Source organism: Passer montanus, unplaced genomic scaffold (assembly GCF_014805655.1).
Source record: "Passer montanus isolate IOZ18808 unplaced genomic scaffold, ASM1480565v1 scaffold144, whole genome shotgun sequence".
Taxonomy (NCBI): Eukaryota; Metazoa; Chordata; class Aves; order Passeriformes; family Passeridae; genus Passer; species Passer montanus.
Window position 1 is genome coordinate 32061 of NW_024361386.1, and position 19976 is coordinate 52036.

At 48.9% G+C, this 19976-nt stretch overlaps 1 protein-coding gene across 1 annotated transcript in view; it reads left to right on the forward strand.

Annotated features, from left to right (window-relative positions):
- Nucleotides 1-741: 741 nt before the first annotated feature.
- The window catches only part of MYH10 (myosin heavy chain 10), a 78856-nt gene continuing 59621 nt past the window's right edge, over nucleotides 742-19976 (forward strand). Inside the window, exons 1-2 of the mRNA XM_039700766.1 lie at nucleotides 742-1086; nucleotides 11457-11613. Of these exons, the coding sequence (XP_039556700.1) occupies nucleotides 742-1086; nucleotides 11457-11613 (502 nt within the window). The remainder of the gene's footprint in view (nucleotides 1087-11456; nucleotides 11614-19976) is intronic.

Consider the following 19976-nt stretch of genomic DNA (forward strand, 5'->3'; position numbering starts at 1 on the left):
GAAAATCCAGCATCATTCCTTGCAGTGTTTTGAGCCTGGCGGTAAACTTGAGATCTGGAGACATTTTTTGGAATATGGTGATGTCAGCACTCAGGACTGAGAACGGGAGCAGGCTGTGGAAATGCAAAGCTTTTCAGGAAGAATGTGAGCAAGGTTTAGCTGCCTTGGTGGCTTGTGGAAACCCCACGTGTCCCTAGCTCTTGTCTGTAGTTGCAAATCTACATTTTTAAAACTCATCCTTGCCTCCTCCTGGTTTTTGCAGCAGAATCCACTGAGCAGATTTATGGTTTGCATCTATCTCTGTATTTTTGTTTTTCACTGTTCCATCACAGCTGAGTTTACTGCCAAGCTTCTGCTGTGTTTGCTCTCGTTCCTTATCTGAGCCCAGCACACAGGTGTGTGTTTTTCCTGCCTGCAGCTCTTGCTGTGATGTCTCTGCCTTGCTGCTGCACAGCTGGAGCCAGTCCCTGGCTGTCCTGCACTGGGTTTGGTGACACTGGACAGGTGACTGAGCTTTTGTGTGGCAGAGGTGTGTGAGCAGGGCTGTGCAGCAGCTGCTCCAGCCTGGGAGCCATGCCTGTGCTGCTTCTCCCAGGGAAGGAGCTGGTGCTGGAGGAGGAATTGGTGATGGAGAAGGAATTGGTGGTGGATCACTGAGCTGTGAGGCTGGTGTGTAACGTGCTCCTTGCTTTCCCCTCTCTGCTGGCAGGGTGACTGGGAGTGGACCCCTCTCTTCCCGGGATGGCGCAGAGGTCGGGGCAGGAGGATCCGGAGCGCTACCTCTTCGTGGACAGGGCTGTCATCTACAACCCTGCCACCCAGGCTGACTGGACTGCCAAGAAGCTGGTGTGGATCCCCTCGGAGCGCCATGGCTTCGAGGCAGCCAGCATCAAGGAGGAGAAAGGGGACGAGGTGTTGGTGGAACTGGCGGAGAACGGGAAGAAGGCGCTCGTCAATAAAGATGATGTTCAGAAGATGAATCCTCCCAAGTTCTCTAAAGTGGAAGACATGGCAGAATTAACCTGTTTAAATGAAGCCTCTGTATTGCATAATTTAAAGGATCGCTATTACTCTGGGCTCATCTATGTAAGTAGTAATTATGGGATCCATTCTGGGTGCTAATTCAGCTGACCTTACCTGATTGCCATCCCTGCTCTTGGAGCAGGTCTAGGCTTTGAGTTTGGCAGCCTAAATACTTTATATCCCCAGCACTGCATGAGTCCAAAGTCTTTTTCCGTGCGGTGTACAGGTCAAGAGCTCTGTCATGGAACAAATAATACATTCTGTGAGCATCTTTCAGCCACAGAATGTGACATGGCAGCTTGGGGGGCTCTGCTGCTGCTGCTCCTTGGAGCACTTGCCTCCTGCTGAGCTGATCCACTGAGCAGTGGCAAGTGGCTTCCTTGAGCTGAGGGAGTGACAAGCCCTCACTTTGCTGGGTTGCTGTGTTTAACTGCTCATGTGAGTGAGCACATCTCTTGTTTTAACTTGCTGCATGTTAAAAATGGCAATAAGAGGCTCTGCTGGTATTTAAAATATGAAGTTTGGGAGTACTGGGAGTGCAAAATATCTTTTTGGAACTGAATATCAACCTAGTGGCCAGGAAGGGATGTGTTCAAGCGCTTAAAATAAACCAATAAGATAAAGCTTGTTTTTTCCCAGTGGTTTTGAAGCACTGATTGAACATCTGGCTTATCAGCATCTTGCTCTGGAGTTGGGAATCGCAGCGCCCTTGGTGCTGTGTCTGACCCTGCTCCTCCCTTGGGCTCTGTCCCAGCTCTGTGCCTCAGTCAGGAGCACTCCTGCTCTCTTGGCAGGCTGGCTGCACAGTGACTTGTTGGGTCAGGGAGTCAGGAACAGCTACAAGGAGACTTTCTGTCTCAAAAGACACTGGAACATCTGCTTAAATGCTTGCTTCGCTTTTATAAACACTTAAAGCTTAAATCCACTTTATTTAGTCCTGATAGTTGGCTCATTTTCCCCTCCATCTGGGGATTAGGGGGGTACATTTTTAGCTTGACCCTTGATAATATTTGGACTTATTAAAATGATGTACAACTACAAAGTGGTTTTTTTATTTGTGTGTCTTTGTCAGCTTCTTCCTCCAAGGCCTTACACCAAGGTGCTCACAGCAGAGCTGGGTGAAAAATACTTCTGGAATGATTCCTGCATAAGGAAACTAATTGCATAATTAATGGATTGAAAACAAAAAGTAAACAGGTTGATAGGTCAAAAGTTTCCAGTCTGTGTATCAATCCTAATTATGGCTGTTAGGAAATTCATTACAACTATTATAGCTCATTTCATTATGAAGGTTAAAAACCTGCAGGCCTTGACTGTCACAGCAAGCTGTAGTGCAGGGACTGCAGACACAGGCAGGCGTTTCTGGGGTGCTGTCAGCACCTGGCACACAGGACTGTCACTGTGGGTCTGACAGTCCCTCTGTGAGACTGGCTGCTCGTGCTTGTGCAGTTTGTGAGGTCCTGCAGGTGCCTGAGCTTGTTCTCTTCCCAAGGGTTCATTCCTTCATGCTGGGGCACCCTGGAGCTTGTTCCTTGGCTGTGTGCTGCTGCCATACAGGGGGACAGTGCACGTGGCCTTTGTGACAGACCTGCCTGCCCCAGCTGGGAAGCTCCAGCGTTTGCTGGGCTGTACTGGGATACAGGGACACGGCTGGAGGATGCTCTCCTCCCGAGAGCACTGTTAGTGCAGCTGGAGGGATGGCCTCTGGGCTGGAAGGAACCTGCTAGCTTGGTGAGGGTGTGCAGAGGAGCAGGGCTGGGCTGTGAGGGGGACTGAATGCTGCAGGGCTCACAGCCAGGAGTTCAAGCTGCTGGGGCTCTGTGGGGCATCCCTGAGCTTCATGAACGTGGCCCTGCTGCTGCTGGCACAGCCAGAGCCACTGCCCACAGCTCCTGTTTGCCTGGTGTAAGAAAAGAGCCAGAGTGAGCTGAGCTGAAGGGAGTTCTGGTGCTTTGGCCATGCTGCCAGGGGCTGGTTGAAGCTCTGGTTGGATTTCCAGGTAGTACTCCCATGATAACCAAATGAAAATTGTGTATTTGGTGTTGGTCTCAAGCAGTTGAGGTGCAGGTGGTGAATCTGAGCAGGTGTCCTGGAATTTCCCACCAGGCAGCGAGGAGTGTTGCCTTTCTAGGAAGTGAAAGATGGAAGAATGTCAAATGAAATAGACACTTGTTTCCTTTCAGTCCTGGAAAGGAAAGGAGGGGAGCGAGGGGTGGGTGCAGTCCTCTGGCTGTGATCCCTGGCCAGATGACGCTGCTGCAGGAACAGGAGGCTGACTAAGGCCCACACGGACCTGGGCACTGATGCTCACTCCAAGGGTTTCATGTAACATCCAAGTAGGGGTGGCCAGCAGTTTCTGGAAGCTGCAGCATCTCTGCTGCCTGCCAAGTGTCCTGATCTCAGGCTCTGGGCACCACTGCTGCGCTGGGAGGTGAGCACAGTGGAGGATTGGGAGGTCAGGGCCTGTAAAGGCAAGGTGTGGGTGCTTGGTGCTGTCCCTCTGGGCTCTGCCCATGGCAGCACAGAGCATGGAAAGGACAGCACTTGTACAAGAATGCTGGGAAGGGTGCTTGGACTGTCAGTTATGGTGATCCCAGCTCTGCTTTGGAGATGAAATAACTTTAATTTCTTGCTCCATTTTTAACATCATCCATTCCATTGGTTGCCACGAGGTTTGTTTGGAGTGTTAGTGCTGGTTGTGTGGAGGTGCAGCCACCTACAGCAGGCAGTTTAGTTGTTCTTGCATTGTTTCTGCCTTTGCTTGGAATTTTCACTCTCCCTTGTGTTTCATGGCTGAAGTTCCCCAAATCCTGTGCTTTTCTAGGGATATCAATGTTTCTTACCTATCAGTTGAGTCACTAATGCTCTGAATTCATCCTTCTTACCCTGCTGGAGTGGGTTTTGCTTCCTGTAAATGCTTGTGAACACTGACTCTCCCTTCAGACCTGAGCTGCTGTGGCTGCCCTGCTTTGGAGTAGCCAGCTTTAATCCTGGCTTCAGGCTGCATTAGTGACATCCTTCAGCTGCAGATCAGGAGCTGGGGGTGGTTCACTGGGAGGGCACCCAGGAGGAATACCCACAGGCTGAGGAGGTCCTTTGAAGATTTGGAATAAACATGATTTTGCTCAGACTGGTTTTATGGTGCTTCCTAAATATCCTTATCCCATGAACTGCGTTCCAGGTGACTCTTTGGGGGTGTTGGTTTAAGAAAGGAGTAGTTCTAGTCAGAGGTTTAGGCTCACTGAGGTCTGTACCCTGGGTGAGGAAACATCTTTATTCTTGTAAGACCTGCATGTAAAATGCCACTGTGGAGGCTTCTAGATCAGCCCTAGAGCTTGGTTTGTGCTCGAGTTGTGTCTGCAGAATATGATTCCATGGGGGGAAGAAGCCTTTGGATCAGAGAATGAGATGGAGAAATGGAATGCTCAGGGAAGGGTGGGTGGTGAGGCTCCCTCAGCCCTGCATGCTGCTCTTTAAAGACCACACTTAATTCTTTGTCACAAGCTGTGGTAGACATTAGGTGACTTTACCCAGCAATTTAAAGCTCTTTTGATGGCAAGAAAGACTCTTCAATCCCACTTAAATTTATTTTAAATTGAGAAACATCACCTTATGTACCTCTGTGGACAGAAATATCCTGTCAAAGCCAGTGGGTCTCTCATGGCTGGACAGGTTTGCCACAAGGTTCTGATTTGCAGGGACTCCAACACCTGAGCTGCACGTGGGTTTTACTGCTCTGACTGCTGAGTGCAGGTGAACACTGAACAGTTCTGGGAAAAATGGCACGTTTCCCACTCAGGGGGTCTGTAATCTTGGAGTCTGAGTGCCTTTTGTGATGCTCTGGCAGGGCCACAAGTCTGGCTTGTGCAGTCAGAAGTTCCCCGTGCAGTAGGATGGGATGAAGGAATTGCTCACCCAAACACAGGGTGTAATTAAGCTGCAGTAAACCCAAGGTATCCCAAATTCAATGTGCTTTATGGTCATTTATTTTAAAACCATTGCTGTTGCCACATCTGTTGTTGGCCCAGCTTTCCTGGAGGAAGGCCTTGCCCATGGGTGGCTGAGTGGCTTTGTGATACCCCCAGAAATCACTGCAGCTTCTCCTTACCTGCTTCTGACCCCATTCAGTCAGAAGCATTAAAATGGACAGAATTTCTCACATTCTGTGCAGTGTCCAGATGGCCCCTGGTGCCTGGGGATGTGGGGAGCCCTGGGCTACGTTTGGGGCTCAGGTACCCACACTGTGTGTGCTGTGGGGCGAGTCAGGTTAGAGGGATGAGTTTTGCTGTCCTTGAGGAAGGAAACAAAGCCTGAGGAAGGATTTAACTTCAGCTTCAGCGTCCCCCAAACTCCAGTGAGCTGTGCGTTATCTTCCCTGCCCACTCCCCTGTGGGTTTTTTTAAGCCAAGACTTTTGAAAAAGCGTTGGAAGCTGTTTGTGTGAGGCTTTGAGTTCCTGGAAGCCTCCTGCTGCTTCTGCTCTCCTGGCACAGGGCTGCTGGGTTTTTTTTGCACCAGTGAAGTAGAAAACGTGCTCACTGTAGTGCAAGTAAAACACTGCAGCAGGTATTTGTTGGTAATTGCAAGTGTTACCTCTGTAATGGGCCTGCAGCCCTGTTATTTCACTTCTGAATGTACTTGCCATTTGACTGGAATAGGAGAGGGAGGGAATGGGAGCTGTGCCACAGTCCCCAGTTCCAGAGCCTGCTGTGGGTGGCAGCTCTCACAGCCCTGCACTGTCTTTAAGCTGTTCCTTCTGTTAAGCTGCTGCCTCCTGTGAGGCCTGAGTGTAACCTAGAACAATCTGTGGTATTATATAAGCATCTGTGTTCTAATTGCTTTAATTTTCTTGCTGGTCCAGTTGGGAATGTTTCACGTTACTGAGTGTCAAAGATTAGTATTAAAAGAAACCTGCAAAAAATGGAGTTTGCTACTTAATTCTTTTTCCTACCACAAGTGAGTCACTGGATCTAATACCCAGCATGTGGCAGAAGAAATGCAGGGGTTCACACTGGTGGAACTGCTTTGACACAAGAACTTTTTTTATGCTGACTCTGATTTTTGGAATACTCATAAATGTGATCGAGTGAGCTGTGTGCAAGGTTAGAAATGTCTGGGGGGCTGAAAGGAGGTTAATCAGGTATGCAGAGGTATGAAAAAGGGCTTGTTCTTGTCAAACTGGGTTTCTGTAAAAGAGGGTGATTAAGAGTGTGAGAAGGAGCAGCAGTTTGCCCTGTGCTCTCCTGTGCCAGTGCTCAGGGGGTGCACTGTGCTCTCCAGCCTGTGCCAGAGCTGTCTGGGGCAGTCAGGCTCTGACATGCAGCTCTGCAGAGCCTGGTGGAAGGACATTAACACTCCTGGGGCCCTGGTGCAAGCTCAGCTCGTGTTCAGCTCTGAGCAGTTGCTGGGGCTGTGACCCTGAGTGTGTCTGTGTGAGAGGAGGAGCTGCAGGGCATGGCCTGCCCTGCTGGGCTGGGGGTTCTCTGAGCACATCACCTGCAGGCTGTGAGTGTGGCAATCCTCTGCTGAGCCTCTGCTCAGCCCCAGCTGTGCAGAACATCCACAGACAGATCAGCTGTGGTGTGGGCTGAGCTTTCCCATCCTTCCTGGTGTGTGTGTTGGGCTCCTTCCCTTGCTCATTCTCCTGCTGGGCTGCCCTGGGTAAATCTGTGGCTGTGATCCCCAGCCTCTGACCTGAGCTTCCCAGGCTGCTCCTTGCCCTTGCTGAGCACCCTTTGATTCCATGTTGTGCCCACCCAGGGCACAGCCTCCCCTTCATCCCTCTGGGCATGAGGAGTTCCTGTCCTTTAAGGTTTGGATAATGTCAGGGACAAAAGGTGCTCTGTGAGAAAACCATGTCTGGCTCGGGGAACTCAGCTTGGGGGGTGAAAGGTGAGTCTGTAACCTCAGGAAGTGAAAAGCAGGCAAAGAAAATGCTCTGTTGAGGCAGTTTATCAACTGGAGAGCGTGCTCCACTGCATTAGTTATGGGATGGTGCTTAAAGCATGTAGGGCTGGGCATGGCTGGTTTCTGTTTCAGCTAATAATGAGAGCTGTCTGAATGCTTACTTCAGCTTAATTATTGATGTAGTAATAGAGTGGACCTGTCACTTTGTATTTGAAGAATTGCAGCTCAAGGCTGAGCCTGTGTTTGGGGTGAGTGTTAGATCACCAGGCTGGTTGTGACAGATGCCCAGCTGGACCTGCACGGTGCTGATGTGCCTCAGTGGTGCTCTGAGGAGGCCATGGCACGGCATGGCATGGCACGGCATGGCAGCCCAGCAGTGGTCCCTGGCCACAGGAGCTGTTCATGCAGGGCACAGCCCCAGGCCCTTTGTTTACCTGAGCTCCCTGTGTGTGCTCAGGACAGGGTTGTGAGGGAGGACAGGCCATGAGGGCACACTCCAGATGGAGCTCCCAGGTGAGGCCACCTGGGAATCACTCACCCTGTTTGCCAGTTGTTCACTCACAGCCACCTCCCTGCCAGGATGCAGGGATGGAGTGGGGTTTGAAACAGGCCAGTGCCAGGATCCTGAGCTCTGCAGGTCGGGACAGCTTACCAGATCCCAAATTACTGCATGATAAACTACTGGATACAGGCTGGAAGCATCTGGAAACCTTCAAACTGCGCGTTTAGTGTCCTGAAGGGGAGCTTGTATAACCAAGCTCTCAGTCAGGCTCTCCTCACTGTTTGTGTCTGGAGCCCTGCCTGCAGAGTGCATTCCAGGGTGTCCTGTGCCTGTGGGTTGGTGCTGGCTCTTCCTGCTAAAGCAGGATTGTGTTCAAACAGCTGATCCATCAGCTCCAGGTGAATCAGCATCTTTGCTTGCCTTTCAATTCTTAATGTGCTCATCCACCTCTGTCAGCTGAAAAATGAATGAAGGCTGCTTCTCCATCCAGCCTGGGCTGTTACTGGAGCTCACCCAGCTGGTCCCAGCTCTCATTCCCACCTGACAATTCCATCAGAGCCCACAGGATAGAGTTCATTAAATGGCCTGTCCATTTGTTAAGCAGATGTGTGTGTACTCCTGATAATTCCTCCTGGGGCTGCTCACCAAGAAGCTTTTTTGAGGGGTTTTAAACAGTCTCTACTTTTCATGTGTTTGGTTTCCATGCACAAAGCCCTTTCCTGCTTTTTTAGGCACGGTGATTCACTGTGAGACTTGCAGTTATAAAACAGCTGTGAAAGATTTTGGTACCATTTGCTCCCTCCCAATTAAACTGGCTCATTAGAAGCATCCTTTCTGCCTGCCAAGCCATGAAGCCAGCCCACCAATATGTTCATATATTGCTTTCTGCAATAGATGACAGTCAGGAAATTGGGAAAATTCAGTTCCATCTTCCTGTGAATAAATTAAGGCTGTGCAGGGTGGTGCTGGTTTGAGGAAGGTCTCATTTTGAAATTCTGCAGGGAAACAGCAGGAGAGTGAACAGGGAAACACATTCAGGAAATCAAGGTGGATTGATTTTGGAGTTCAGGGTGCTCCATGCAAAGAGCTGCCATGGCCCAGAGGGAATGGTCTGGGACAAAAGCTTCTCCTTTAGTTTCAAATAAATGAACCCCAGCACTGGCAAAATGTAGAACTTTGTGCTTCATAACTTCTAATTCAGCCCTGTTCAATAGAAAGATTCTTCAGTTAACCCTTTTCAGTTGCCCAGGGTATTTATTGGCTTTCTCTGCTTTGGTTATGTTGGCTTTGCCTATTCCATTATTCCATTCCTTCCAGGTCCACAGGTTCATCAACCACTGCTTCAGGAGATAGCCTGGACAGGCTTCCAGGTTAGGTGTTATCAAGAGAGGATTGTTAAGTTTGTTTCTCTAGTTTATTTATTCTTTATGTGGCTAAAATAGTAACATTTACTCCATGTCTGTGCTGGGGAAATAAACTGAAGATGCCAAAGCAACTGGAGGGAAGAGAGAAGGATAATCTCCAAAGAGCTGTTTTATCCCAGCACTTAGGATTTTTTAAAAATTATTTACCAGATCAATTTATTTATGTCTGGGCAAGGGCAGTGGTTCTGGTCAGCAGTGCAGGTGGGTTCTGCAGTGATTCCCTTACAGCTCAGCCAGCTCTGCTCTGGGAGCTCTGTCCTTGCTCAGGGGAGGAGCAGCAGCCCAAAGTGCCAATCTCTGAGGCTGGGGGGGTGAGAGCAGAGCAGGGTGAGGGTCCAGAGCCCTCCCTGGGCAGAGCCCTGCTGGCCTCAGCCCGTCGTGGTGCCATGGCACTGCTCAGAGCCCTGCTGGCACAGCTCTGGGGGGCTCTGGCCCTGGGCATTCCTCTGCCCTGCACTCAGCAGCTCCTCCTGAGCTGTGCCTGCCCTGCAGGAGCACAGGGCAGGTGCTGCTCCGTGGCTCTTCTGTGCTGGCCTTGGCAAACGTGCTCTTTCTCCTGCTTACCCTCGCTGCAGGCAGGCTTGTGGCAGTGCTCAGAGCCTCTGTGTCCCGGTGGTGGTGGCAGAGGGATGTGGGTGACCTCAGCTGAGCACAGGGAAGGGCTGCCCCTGATCAGCAGTTAATTGGCTCCTTGCATGGTTGTAGCAAGCTGTTAAAATAACTGTCCTGCCTTTCTCCCTCCCAGCCTCACCAGGAGTGAGTTTGGGCTGGGAAATGCTTCTGTTTGCAGCCAGCTCTGTGTGACGTTTGTCTGCAGCAGCATCCAGGTCAGTCAGCAGGGCAGGAGCACTGATGCTGGCAGGAGGGACAGTGGTAGCAAAGGAGGCTGGGGAGGAGCTGCCCACCTGCCAAGAGCCCCATGTTATGTTGAGTTAATGACTGATAAGTTGTTCTTTATGCTTGGCTCGGTTGCCCTGATAAGATGTGTTTCCTTTCTCTTGAGAAATAAATACCTTGTTGAGGTGGTAAGGCCCTGCAGTTATCACCCAGCAGATCTGACCAAAGCAGAGGGAGTATTTTCCTGCAAGGACATAAGATGTCCCTATGTCAGGACATCTGGCTTAAAACCAAGTTCTTTTTCTTTGCTGATGGTGCTGCTGGACTCAGTTCAGAGAACACCTTCTGCCTGTCTTTCCAGAAGCTGGTGGAGGTGTAGAAAGGACAGGAGGGCACCTTTTCCTTCAGATAAAATCTTTTATACTTACAAAAGAAAAAAGAGGCAGATTGGGACTATCAGCTACTGTGTTCATACCAATGCAGCAGAAATACTTTTTAAAATGGACAAATGTTACATCCTGAGCGACCTGCTCAGTACTGTGGGCTCTCAACAGCTGTTAAAGCTTTCTGCTTATTCTCCCCATCCTTTTTCTCCTCTCAGCCTGCAGAGGTAAGAAACGTGGTTTTCCTGACATCCAGAAAGATACTTTCTATTTCTGCCAAACCTGGTCTCTCTTGCTCCCTTCCTGAGCTGCTAAAGATGGGAATTTCAGCAGTGACCAAAGGAACATGCTGTCCAAGCCTGTGAGGAGACAGCAGTGAGTGGAGAGATTAGATATTCTGCTTTCTTCAGAGCAGTCACTTGTGGTGGCTGCTGGAAGGGGCCAGGCAGATTCCTTGGAAGGGAGCACGCAGGAGGGAGAGCTGTGGTGTGTGCAGGGAGCTGTGCCTGCAGAGCTCAGCCTCTGGTCTAGGCCAGGCTCAGCCAGGCCAGGCTCATCTGTCCTGCTGGGTAAGGCAGAGCCCGTGGCTGCCTGTGCTCCTTCTGCCAGGGCTGTTCTGTTGGGATCCCTCGGGAGCAGTGCAGGGAGCAGGGATGGAGCTCTGCTTGGCTCAGAGGAGTGCAGCCCCGCGGGCACTGCTGCAGTGTGGCTCAGTCCTGTGGCTCCTGGCAGAAGTGTCCCAGTGGGATCAGCAATGGCCCATTCCTGGATGCTCTGGGAGTCCACTTCTGGGAGGGTCAGCTCTGCAGGGAGGGTGTGAAACATCTGCAGGGCTGGTGCCAGGCTGTCCCTCACTGGGTGGGGAGGGAGGAGTGACCCCTCTGTGGGATGGAAAGGGCTCATGGGCAGGAAGGACGGACAGTGACAGGATAGCAGAAATGATGGTGGTTTGATAGGCTCTTCCCTCATCTAGATTATTTACCAGAGCAATGGGTATTATCAGTTCCTTCAAAATGAAAGTGACTTGGAATGCACATTTTACTGAAGGAGTTGAACATCAAAAGGTGTCCATGGAGCTGGAACTTGGCAAACGGAAGAGAGATTTAAATGTCTGTGGGAAAGAGATCAGATACTCCTCTTCAGATTTACCTACGCTTATTATCTTTAAATTACTTTTTATGCAGGTAATTAAAGAGCCTTTTAAGAGAACTAGAAACCAATAATTTGAATATAGCATGTGCTTTGAGTTGCTCTACGAAAAGCACCTCAATTTTGTTTTAAGATAAATATTCTAGAACCTGTGAAAAGGCTTTCTGTTCTTTCCAACTTTATTTCAATACTGTTTACTAACAGAAATGTTTGTTATTTTTTCTTTTCCCAGACCTATTCAGGGCTGTTCTGTGTAGTCATAAATCCTTACAAGAACCTCCCAATCTATTCAGAGAACATCATTGAGATGTACAGAGGGAAGAAGCGCCACGAGATGCCACCGCACATTTACGCCATATCCGAGTCTGCCTACAGGTGCATGCTGCAAGGTAAGGAGCAGGCTCTGGGCTCTGGCAGCTGCCTGGGAGCTCCTCAGTGCTCCTGCAGCCTGGGGATTCCTCACCCAGCCATGTGCAGTCAGGGTTTTACAGAGGGGGGAGAGAACCAGGTTGTGTGACTGAGGCACAGCAGCAAGGTGACACCAGCACAGCTGGGCTGGGCCAGTGCTGCTCTGGGAGTTGAGTCAGAAATACTTTATTCCTCAATAAAAAGGGCTAAGTTGCATGTCCAGAGATGCTGTGCACTGGCTCTGGATGAAGGAAGAGTGAAATGCTGGGATTGAAAAGGCAGCACTATAAAAATGTTGGTGTTTGGCAGCTGGCAAATAATCCGAGGTGACAATGGAACAATGGTGGCTTTGAGTTCAAACAGAGGTCAGGGAAATACTTAACCTGGAGGAATTTCTTTCTTTCTGTCCTAACTGATGTGTGTCTGTAGTAGAATAGAGTGAGTTCATGGAGGGCTCATGGTTTGAATTTTGGCTTTAAGGCTGTGCTGGACAAACATGAAAACTGACTCTGACCTGACAGAAATGAGCACGTGCTGTTGAACTCACCCAGTTGCATTTCTGACACAGGATTTTGGAAGCACAGCTCATTCCAGTACTGATTCATGTTTAGGGGGCTGTTAAGATGTGGGGACAGCAGCATGTCTGCAGCCAGGTGTGTGTCACCAGGAGCAGCTCTGCACACCTTGCTGTGTGCTGTGCCTGAGTCTGGGCTGCAAGGAGGGGAAGAGCTGTTTGACCCACTTCACCCAAACTCAGGGAAAGCTCTTTCTGCTACCAGATTAAACCATTTAAATGTTAACTTTTGGTTTTTTAGGCACTTGATATCTTTAAATACATCACACAAGTCTTTGTTTCTTGAATTGTGACTTTGTCTTTGGGGCTGCTTAATAATCAACCACAGGTTGCTGAGTGTCCTTTCACCTCAGGAGAGCTGTGCCAGCAGAGCAGGGTGATGCAGGGACAGCCAGGGGGACAGCAGCAAACTGTGGCCACCAGGACTTGTTCTGCTTCCCAGTGGATACCTGGGGCTCTGCTTTTGTGTCTTTGTGAAAGAAACTCTGACTTCTTGACCAGAACAACAGCCTCTAACAGCTCAGATGAGAGCACCCCTAATAAGTGCATGTGGGATAATAGCAGAGCAAACCTTAAGATTTATTTTAAGGAGTTTATTGTAGCAGTCTCAAGTGGATTGTGATTAAGTGCTTCCCAATCTGAAAGCACTTCTCGAAATGGTCTCAAGAATACACTGAAATGTCCTTGAGACAAATGTCCTCTAATAAAGTAAGTCAATGTCAGCAGTTACCACGCTCCGGGTGCTCCATATATTTGCTCACATACCCTGCTGGTACTCATTTGTATCTCTGGAGATCCTGCTACATGGACAAATGTTACTATTTTTGGAAGATGGAATTAAAAAAAAATGCACATGATGGTGTATGTTTGGTTACAGTCCTCTTTTCTTTCCTTCTGATCATGGAGGTTTCTATTTTGTATCAAATCTCACTGTGCTTGCTTTCTTTTTGGTTTTGATAGTCTGAGTTCTCATCTGAACAAATGAAGGCATAGCTTGGAATAAGAGCAGATGAAACCCCTGCGATGGGATCCATTATTTAGGGAATAACTTGTTTAAGGGTAACTAAATCTGTGTTTCTAGTGCCCTTCACCTGCATGGAGCCACTCCCTGTTTATTTTAGGCAGCATTTGCAGGAGTTGGTGAGTTTCCCATTGCTGATTTGTCTGCACAGGACACTGCAGGGATAAATAAAAACCCCAGCACAGGCAGGGGTGCTGGTGAGGGGGAGCAGTGGGTGTTTGTGCCAGCTGGAGTGGGGGGCTCTGGCACTGCCCCTGCTGCAGAGAGACACTGCAGGGAGCTGACTTTGTCTCCATGTAAATAAAGCTTGCAGTTACAACAACCAAGGTTTTGTAGTCATTAGAGCACCAAATAATATTTGTCTTAACAGTAGCAGATGATTACATTATTCTGTTTGTTTCTGGTTATCAGTGGCAACACAAGGTCAGCTACTGAGTGTGCCCAGGCTTTGGTGAGGATAGGTTTTCCCTATCAAGTATTTAACACAATGTGCAAAATGTCTCTCATCTTCTAACTCTGCCTTGTGTTGTAGTCAGCACTCAGTCTTCAATGAAACAGAAAATATGTGTCAGGAAGTTTTGGCTGGTAGAAATACGTCTGTAACCAAGAGCTAGCTGGGTTAATCAAAATGCTTCAGATTAATCATCAGAGGTGTCTGCGAGCCTTTATTTGCAGCAGAATCCTTGGCCAGGATGCTTTTGCTGATAAGGTACTGCCACATGCTTGTAGAAGTGTTGCTGTGCAGTTCCTGGCGGGGTCTGTGCACGCAGCTGGGGTGGCACCGGCAGGGCTGGGGTGGCGCAGGCAGGGCTGGGGTGGCGCAGGCAGGGCTGGGGTGGCGCAGGCAGGGCTGGGGAGAGGAGTTTTTCCAGTGGCAGTGCAAGCCATGCTTCTGCTGCTGCAGCACATCCATGGCTCCCTTTGATAGCAATGGCTGCTGTCTTTCCAGTGTTTGACGTCTGAAGTTTAATTATTAGGATTCAAACCTGAAATTGAAACCATAGGAATGCAATTCCTTTGGAGAATATGACCTTCCCCTAATAGAAATATCCTGGCCACTAATCTAGATTAATGAAAGTGGTTGGCTGGATTTTCCTGGCCTGTTCAGTGGTATTTTGTGCAGCATAATCATGTTTATTTTCCTTGCGGCTAATCACAAACTACTCATTTCCAGGTGTTTGTGAGCTGTTTACTGTGATTAACAGGATACCTGGACCTGAGCTGGGACTCTGAGCAACCTGATTTCTGAAACCACAATTTTACTGTGCTGGGAATTGGGCACAGTGAGTAAAGTGTTACTCAGGGTCTTAGTGCTTTCATGCCTCTAATTCAGAGCATGGACAGTCACAGCTCAGCTTCCAGGTTCTGCTTTGCTGAGGTTTTGTGTGTTTAATATTTGTGCTTAAATAAGAAAATGGAGATTTTTATTTAGATTATGAAAGCAAAGGATTTTCTGGTCAGCAGAACTGGTGTGTGTGCATCTCCATAGTTATTCCTTGTCTTAAACATTGCTGGAACACTCTGAATGTTCCTGAACTGGGGATACAAATGAATGCCTGCAGTTCTCTATGTGTGCTGTGCTGGGAAGAGTCTGTGTGTCAGCACTGCTGCCTGCCAGCCATCAAACCCCGCTCTGTTCTTGGCCCCCTGAAGAATTTCCTGTTTGGGGGGACCTCGTGCCCCCCTGGCTGCCCAGGTCAGCCCACCCTGTGCCCTCTGGGGAGGGAAGAATGGGCTGCAGACGTGGGTCAGAGCCTGCCAAGGGCAGAGGGCACAGCCTGGGGGAGGGCTCTGACACCAGAACAGAGCCCAGCTTGGAGGGGATGGATTGCAGGGACACAGAATCAGTTCTGGGAGAGGCAGGACTGCTCTCCAGGGCTGAGTGCTGCAGATGAACGTGGCAGCTGTGAGGGAACGGGGATTTGGGGCAGGGTCTGCAGGGAGAAGCAAACCCAGGCAGTGCTGGGTTGCATTAAAGGCTGAGTTGGAGGTGCTCCTCTTGGAGGCAGCCAGGACCTGGGCTGCATTCTAGTTATGCCAGTCAGGATTTCTCTTCAGGAAAAGACTCATTACCCAGTGCCTGACCGCAGGAGATAATAACCTGCAATTCAGCTTTCCAGACTGGATTTCCCCTCTCTTTCCCCCAGTAATTATTTTTCAAAGTGCTGTGGTAGTAGGGTGTTACTTCACAGGTGGTTTAGTGGATTTCTCCTGCACTTTCCCTTCGTTTCCCTGAGGAGAGGGTGAAGCAGGCAGTGGCCATATCCAGGGGTGATGGGCTGGGATGAAGCCCAGCAGTGGGGTAGGGCAGTGCTGGCCCCACAGAGCATTGCTGACATGATCATAAGGAATTGCTGTCCTAATCCCTGTGACAATGGTGACCTTAATTCTGCTTGCTTATACAATTTGCAAGCCTCGCTAGTGTTCTTCAGTCCTGCTCAAAGTTATGGGCCATGAAAATTTGCCACAGAGCAGGATTTTCTTTGAGAAAAGGGATTTTCTAGGCTGATGGGGCTGTGACAGCAAGGGAGATTTGCTTGTGTAGAAGCAGCACTCACAAATTTTTCTCTAGTGCTTTTTCCACAGTTGACCTTCTCTTTTCCCTTTTCCCTTCCAGTTTCCCACTGGATTTCTAGAGGAAGTGTGGCTTTGTTTTATTGTGCCTCTTTATTCAGTGACATGCAAGTGTTTCGGAAGAAATACTAAAGAAAACTTGTTGACTTTTTGTTGCTAAAGCCCAGCTTGCCTATTAATATTACTCTTGTTTAATTATGCTGAGTCTCTCCTTTTTATCCTGTTTCCCTGAGGACATCTTGATGAGCACCAAATTAGCACTGATATTTTAGGCCTGCCTTTAATCCTGTTGCAGAGAAGGTTTATCGGAAACAGCCTAAGAGGGGAAGGGAACACTTGGTGTTGGAGGAGCCAGAACTGCCTACAGGTGCAATGCTTCTCTCTTCAAAACATCTTCTCCATCTATATTTGTAGTTAATCTTGATTTAAGTCCTCCCTTGGGGGCATATCCACCCCCAGATATGGAAGAAAAGAATTGAAACTAAAATAAGACTTTTTTTATTTTAAAAGTCTATTAAATCTTCAAATGGAAGAGGGAAAAATTGCTCTGAGACTGAAAAAGTTGGGAGTGATGGTTGGTGTTCTCTGTTGTGAGGAGCAGATGGAACCTGATAAATGTGCCATTAATGTTCTTGGTATTTTCATTGCCTCTTGACTTCTCAAAAGGGTCCCCAAGGCCTTGTAAGGAGTTGCAAAGTGCAGGATGATGATCCCAGCAGACCTGGCTGCTTGGTAAATGTCATGTGAAGGATTTATAGGTCCCTTTATTGTTACGTTGAGAATTCTGGGCTTTCACTTGGTCCACTCAGGCAGGTGTGGAATATAAATACTCAGGTGACAACACCATTAGCATCCAGATTGCTTGCACACCTCCAGGAGGGCCACGTGCAGTGTCTGCATGGCTGAGTGCAGGGAGATTCTTGAAGCAGAAAACACTGAAATCCATCATGCTGAAAGTCTCCTGCCTCATTATTTTTGAATTTGAAGTAAAATGATAAATACTTCTGTCAGCTGAACTTGTTTTGCAGTATTTCATCTCCTTCCCCTCACTTTTGTGTTCTGTCTCTTGGTATTAAACTGGGAGATTCAGGGGCTGGGAGTTGTCATGGTGGAAATCACTGCACCTTGCTTGGCCAGCTGTGAATGGCACCAGCAGCAAATCCTTACTGAGCTTGCACAATCTGCTTCTAGAAAATGCATTTTGAACTCCTTTTGTTATTGTTGGGAAAGTTGTAGGTCTTTACTGACCTTTGTCCTTCTCTGTGTCAAAATGTGACTGCATCCCTGTTCAGCTCAAGGCTGGGCACTTAATTAGGAATGATGATACTTTCAGTGAACGGCTCTCTCTGAAGGCTTAATTGCTTGGAAGTTGACATCTTTTTAATGTAATTTCAGTAACTTTGTTGTATTACAAATGAGACAGGGGTGACAATTGTTACATAAGGAATTTTTCGTTTCCTCAGAGCCTTGGTTTTTTCCCTCCTCCTGAAGCGCAGTGCTGCAATAGATGAGCCACTTCATGGGCTTTTTTGGTTGATATTCTGAGCAAGCAGAGATGACTTTAATTTTAAAACTTGCTATGCAAGCTGGCCTTATAATTGAATTGTGACTGTGCCTACAGACAGGAATTCAAGACTGAGTGCATCCAACTTGGGAAATCATTCATGAGATGAATCACTGCGATTACTCAGTCAGCACCTGCTCCTGCACCGAAGCCCTCGTTTCAATTAAATCCTTTTATTTCTAGGTAGTTGTGAAATGGCTAATTTGCTGCTGCTGGGCCCAGGCCTGGGATGACAGGCACAAGCAGCAATGCCTTGATGTAACAAAACCTCCAATGTGCTCTAATCTGGGGAGCAGCGTGAGAGCCGCGCCGTGCACAAAGCTGGGGTTTGTCAGCCCTGCCTGCATTCCTCTGGGCTGCTGAGCCAAGGGTGCAGCGATGCCACAACTGCCCCTGCCAGCACTCGCTGCAGCTCCTTTTTCCTCCCCCTTCCTCCTAGATTTGTTGTCCTTTGGCAAGGGAGCAGCAGAGCAGGGTTTGTCCCTTGGCCAGTGGCAGAGGTGAGGGCTGCTGCTGTCCTGCTCTTGTCTGGGAGCCCAGGCTCACAGCAGCAGCACAAGTGCCAATTTCTGTCCTGCTCTATCTCCAGCCTGCTCTCACTTGTCCAGGCTTGATGCTCTCAGGTGTTCCTGGCAGGCTTTGGGAGCCTTCCTCAAGGACTCAGAGTTGCAAGGTGTTGTATCTGTTTCAGAGAAGAAGGTGAATAAAAGCTCATGGCTTCCTGATCACCCTGGGGCATTCAAATTCATCCTGTTCTAGGGCTTTTTCAGAGTCGTGGTAAAGCCATCAGATGGTGTCGAGAAGGAAAATGCAAAAGAAAAGGCAGAAAAAACCAGGTGTCTACCTGTTTATGTGTATCTGCTGTGAAGTTGTTCAGGGAATTTATTGTGGAAAATTAGAGGAAAATAGCAGGAAATAATTCTCTGAAGGGTTAGTAATAGAAAATGCTGCAAATAGAAAATCTGCAAGAACCAAATCCTTAATCTCAGAGATGGAATAGCTGATGGACTGTGCTGCACAGAAACATGTGGCAGCAGGGCAGCCAGATGGGAGCTGCTGGTGCCATCTCCAGGGCCCTGCTCAGAAACTGGAGACCACTGTACTCCTGATCAGCTTCCCAAAAGGGATTTGATAACAACCCTAACCAAAGGGGGGGTTGTAAGCAGTGTGAGGAAAGACCTTTGTATGGGTAAAGAACTGGTTAAAGATTGGTCAATCTTGCCCATTGTTTTGTGCTTTTTATGGTTTGGGAGTTGCTGCTGCAGACCCTGGAACCTGCATTCCTCTGTTTGTCCATAAACATCTTGGGAGAGATGAATTCCCTTGGCAATGCTGGAGCTGCTGCTGCTCAAGCAGGAGCTGGAGGGGTGAAGGGTCTGGGGACATCTGAATGCAGCAGTGCTTGTAAATCAGGTAGGGAATGTGAGGAGTGAGTGGAAAAGGGATCAATCTCAAACATTTTTACCGTAGACTCGACACATTTTCTTTCTATTTTCATACTAATCAATCTATAATAATGTAATACTTTTAGAATATAGAGACTTAAGTACATGCCAAGCACAAACACAGGGGAGAGCCCACCTGCAGGGCTGCTCCAGCTCAGCAGGGACCTGGAGCTGCTGGAGCCAGGCCAGGAGAGGCACCAGGATGGTGCTCTGAGAACTGCAGTTATTCAGCCTGGAGAAGAAAAAGCTCTGGGGAGACCTCAGAGCCCCTTCCAGTGCCTCAAGGGGCTCCAAGGGAGCTGGACAGGGACAAGGGATGGAGTGACAGGGCACGGGGGAATGGATTTCAACTGACAAAGCAGAAGTTTAAACTAGAGATTGGGAAGGAATTGTTCCCTGGGAGGGTGGGGAGGCCCTGGCACAGGGTGCCCAGAGCAGCTGGGGCTGGGAGTGCCCAAGGCCAGGCTGGACAGGGCTTGGAGCAGCCTGGAAGGTGTCCCTGCCATGGCAAGGGTGGAGCTGGATGATCTCTAAAGCTCCTTCCAGCCCAAGCCATTCTGTGATTTAATGTGCACTCTGTACAGCCCTGGGCTGCCCTGCTTTGGGCAGAGAGGAAATGGAACAGGACACATTGAAAGAACAATCAGAATGAGCAAAACTGTTCAGTAAGGAAATGACAATTCAGGTCAGATGTAACAGAAGTCTGAATCTGAAGTGGCACAGGGAATAGGGAGCCTCTCCCACCCTTCTCTTCCTATGCAGGAACAGAGTCATCACTTGAAATTTGCAGATAACATGTCCAAAACAGCAAAAAGAAGCAAATATTTTAACAGCAGAGCTAAACTCTGATAGCCTGTGCCTCAGGATATCGTGGGGGTTAAAGCCTGGGTGAGGAACACATGAACAGGAATACATGGATCAGGAAACTGCAGCAGGGTTTGGTGGCTGCCTTGAGTGCCCGTGGCTGGCCTTGCTCTGGGGGTGATGTGTGCCCTGTGTGTGGCACCAAACCATGAACACACCCCGAGCCATGTCCCTGCTGTGGCACTGCTCTCACTCCTGCTGGCTCTCCAGGCTCCTGCAGTTCAGGCAGGATCAGGCTTGGGAAAGAGGTCCCTGCAGTGGAAGTTGCCAGCCCCTTCTGTGGAGTGGTTGGGGATTGATTG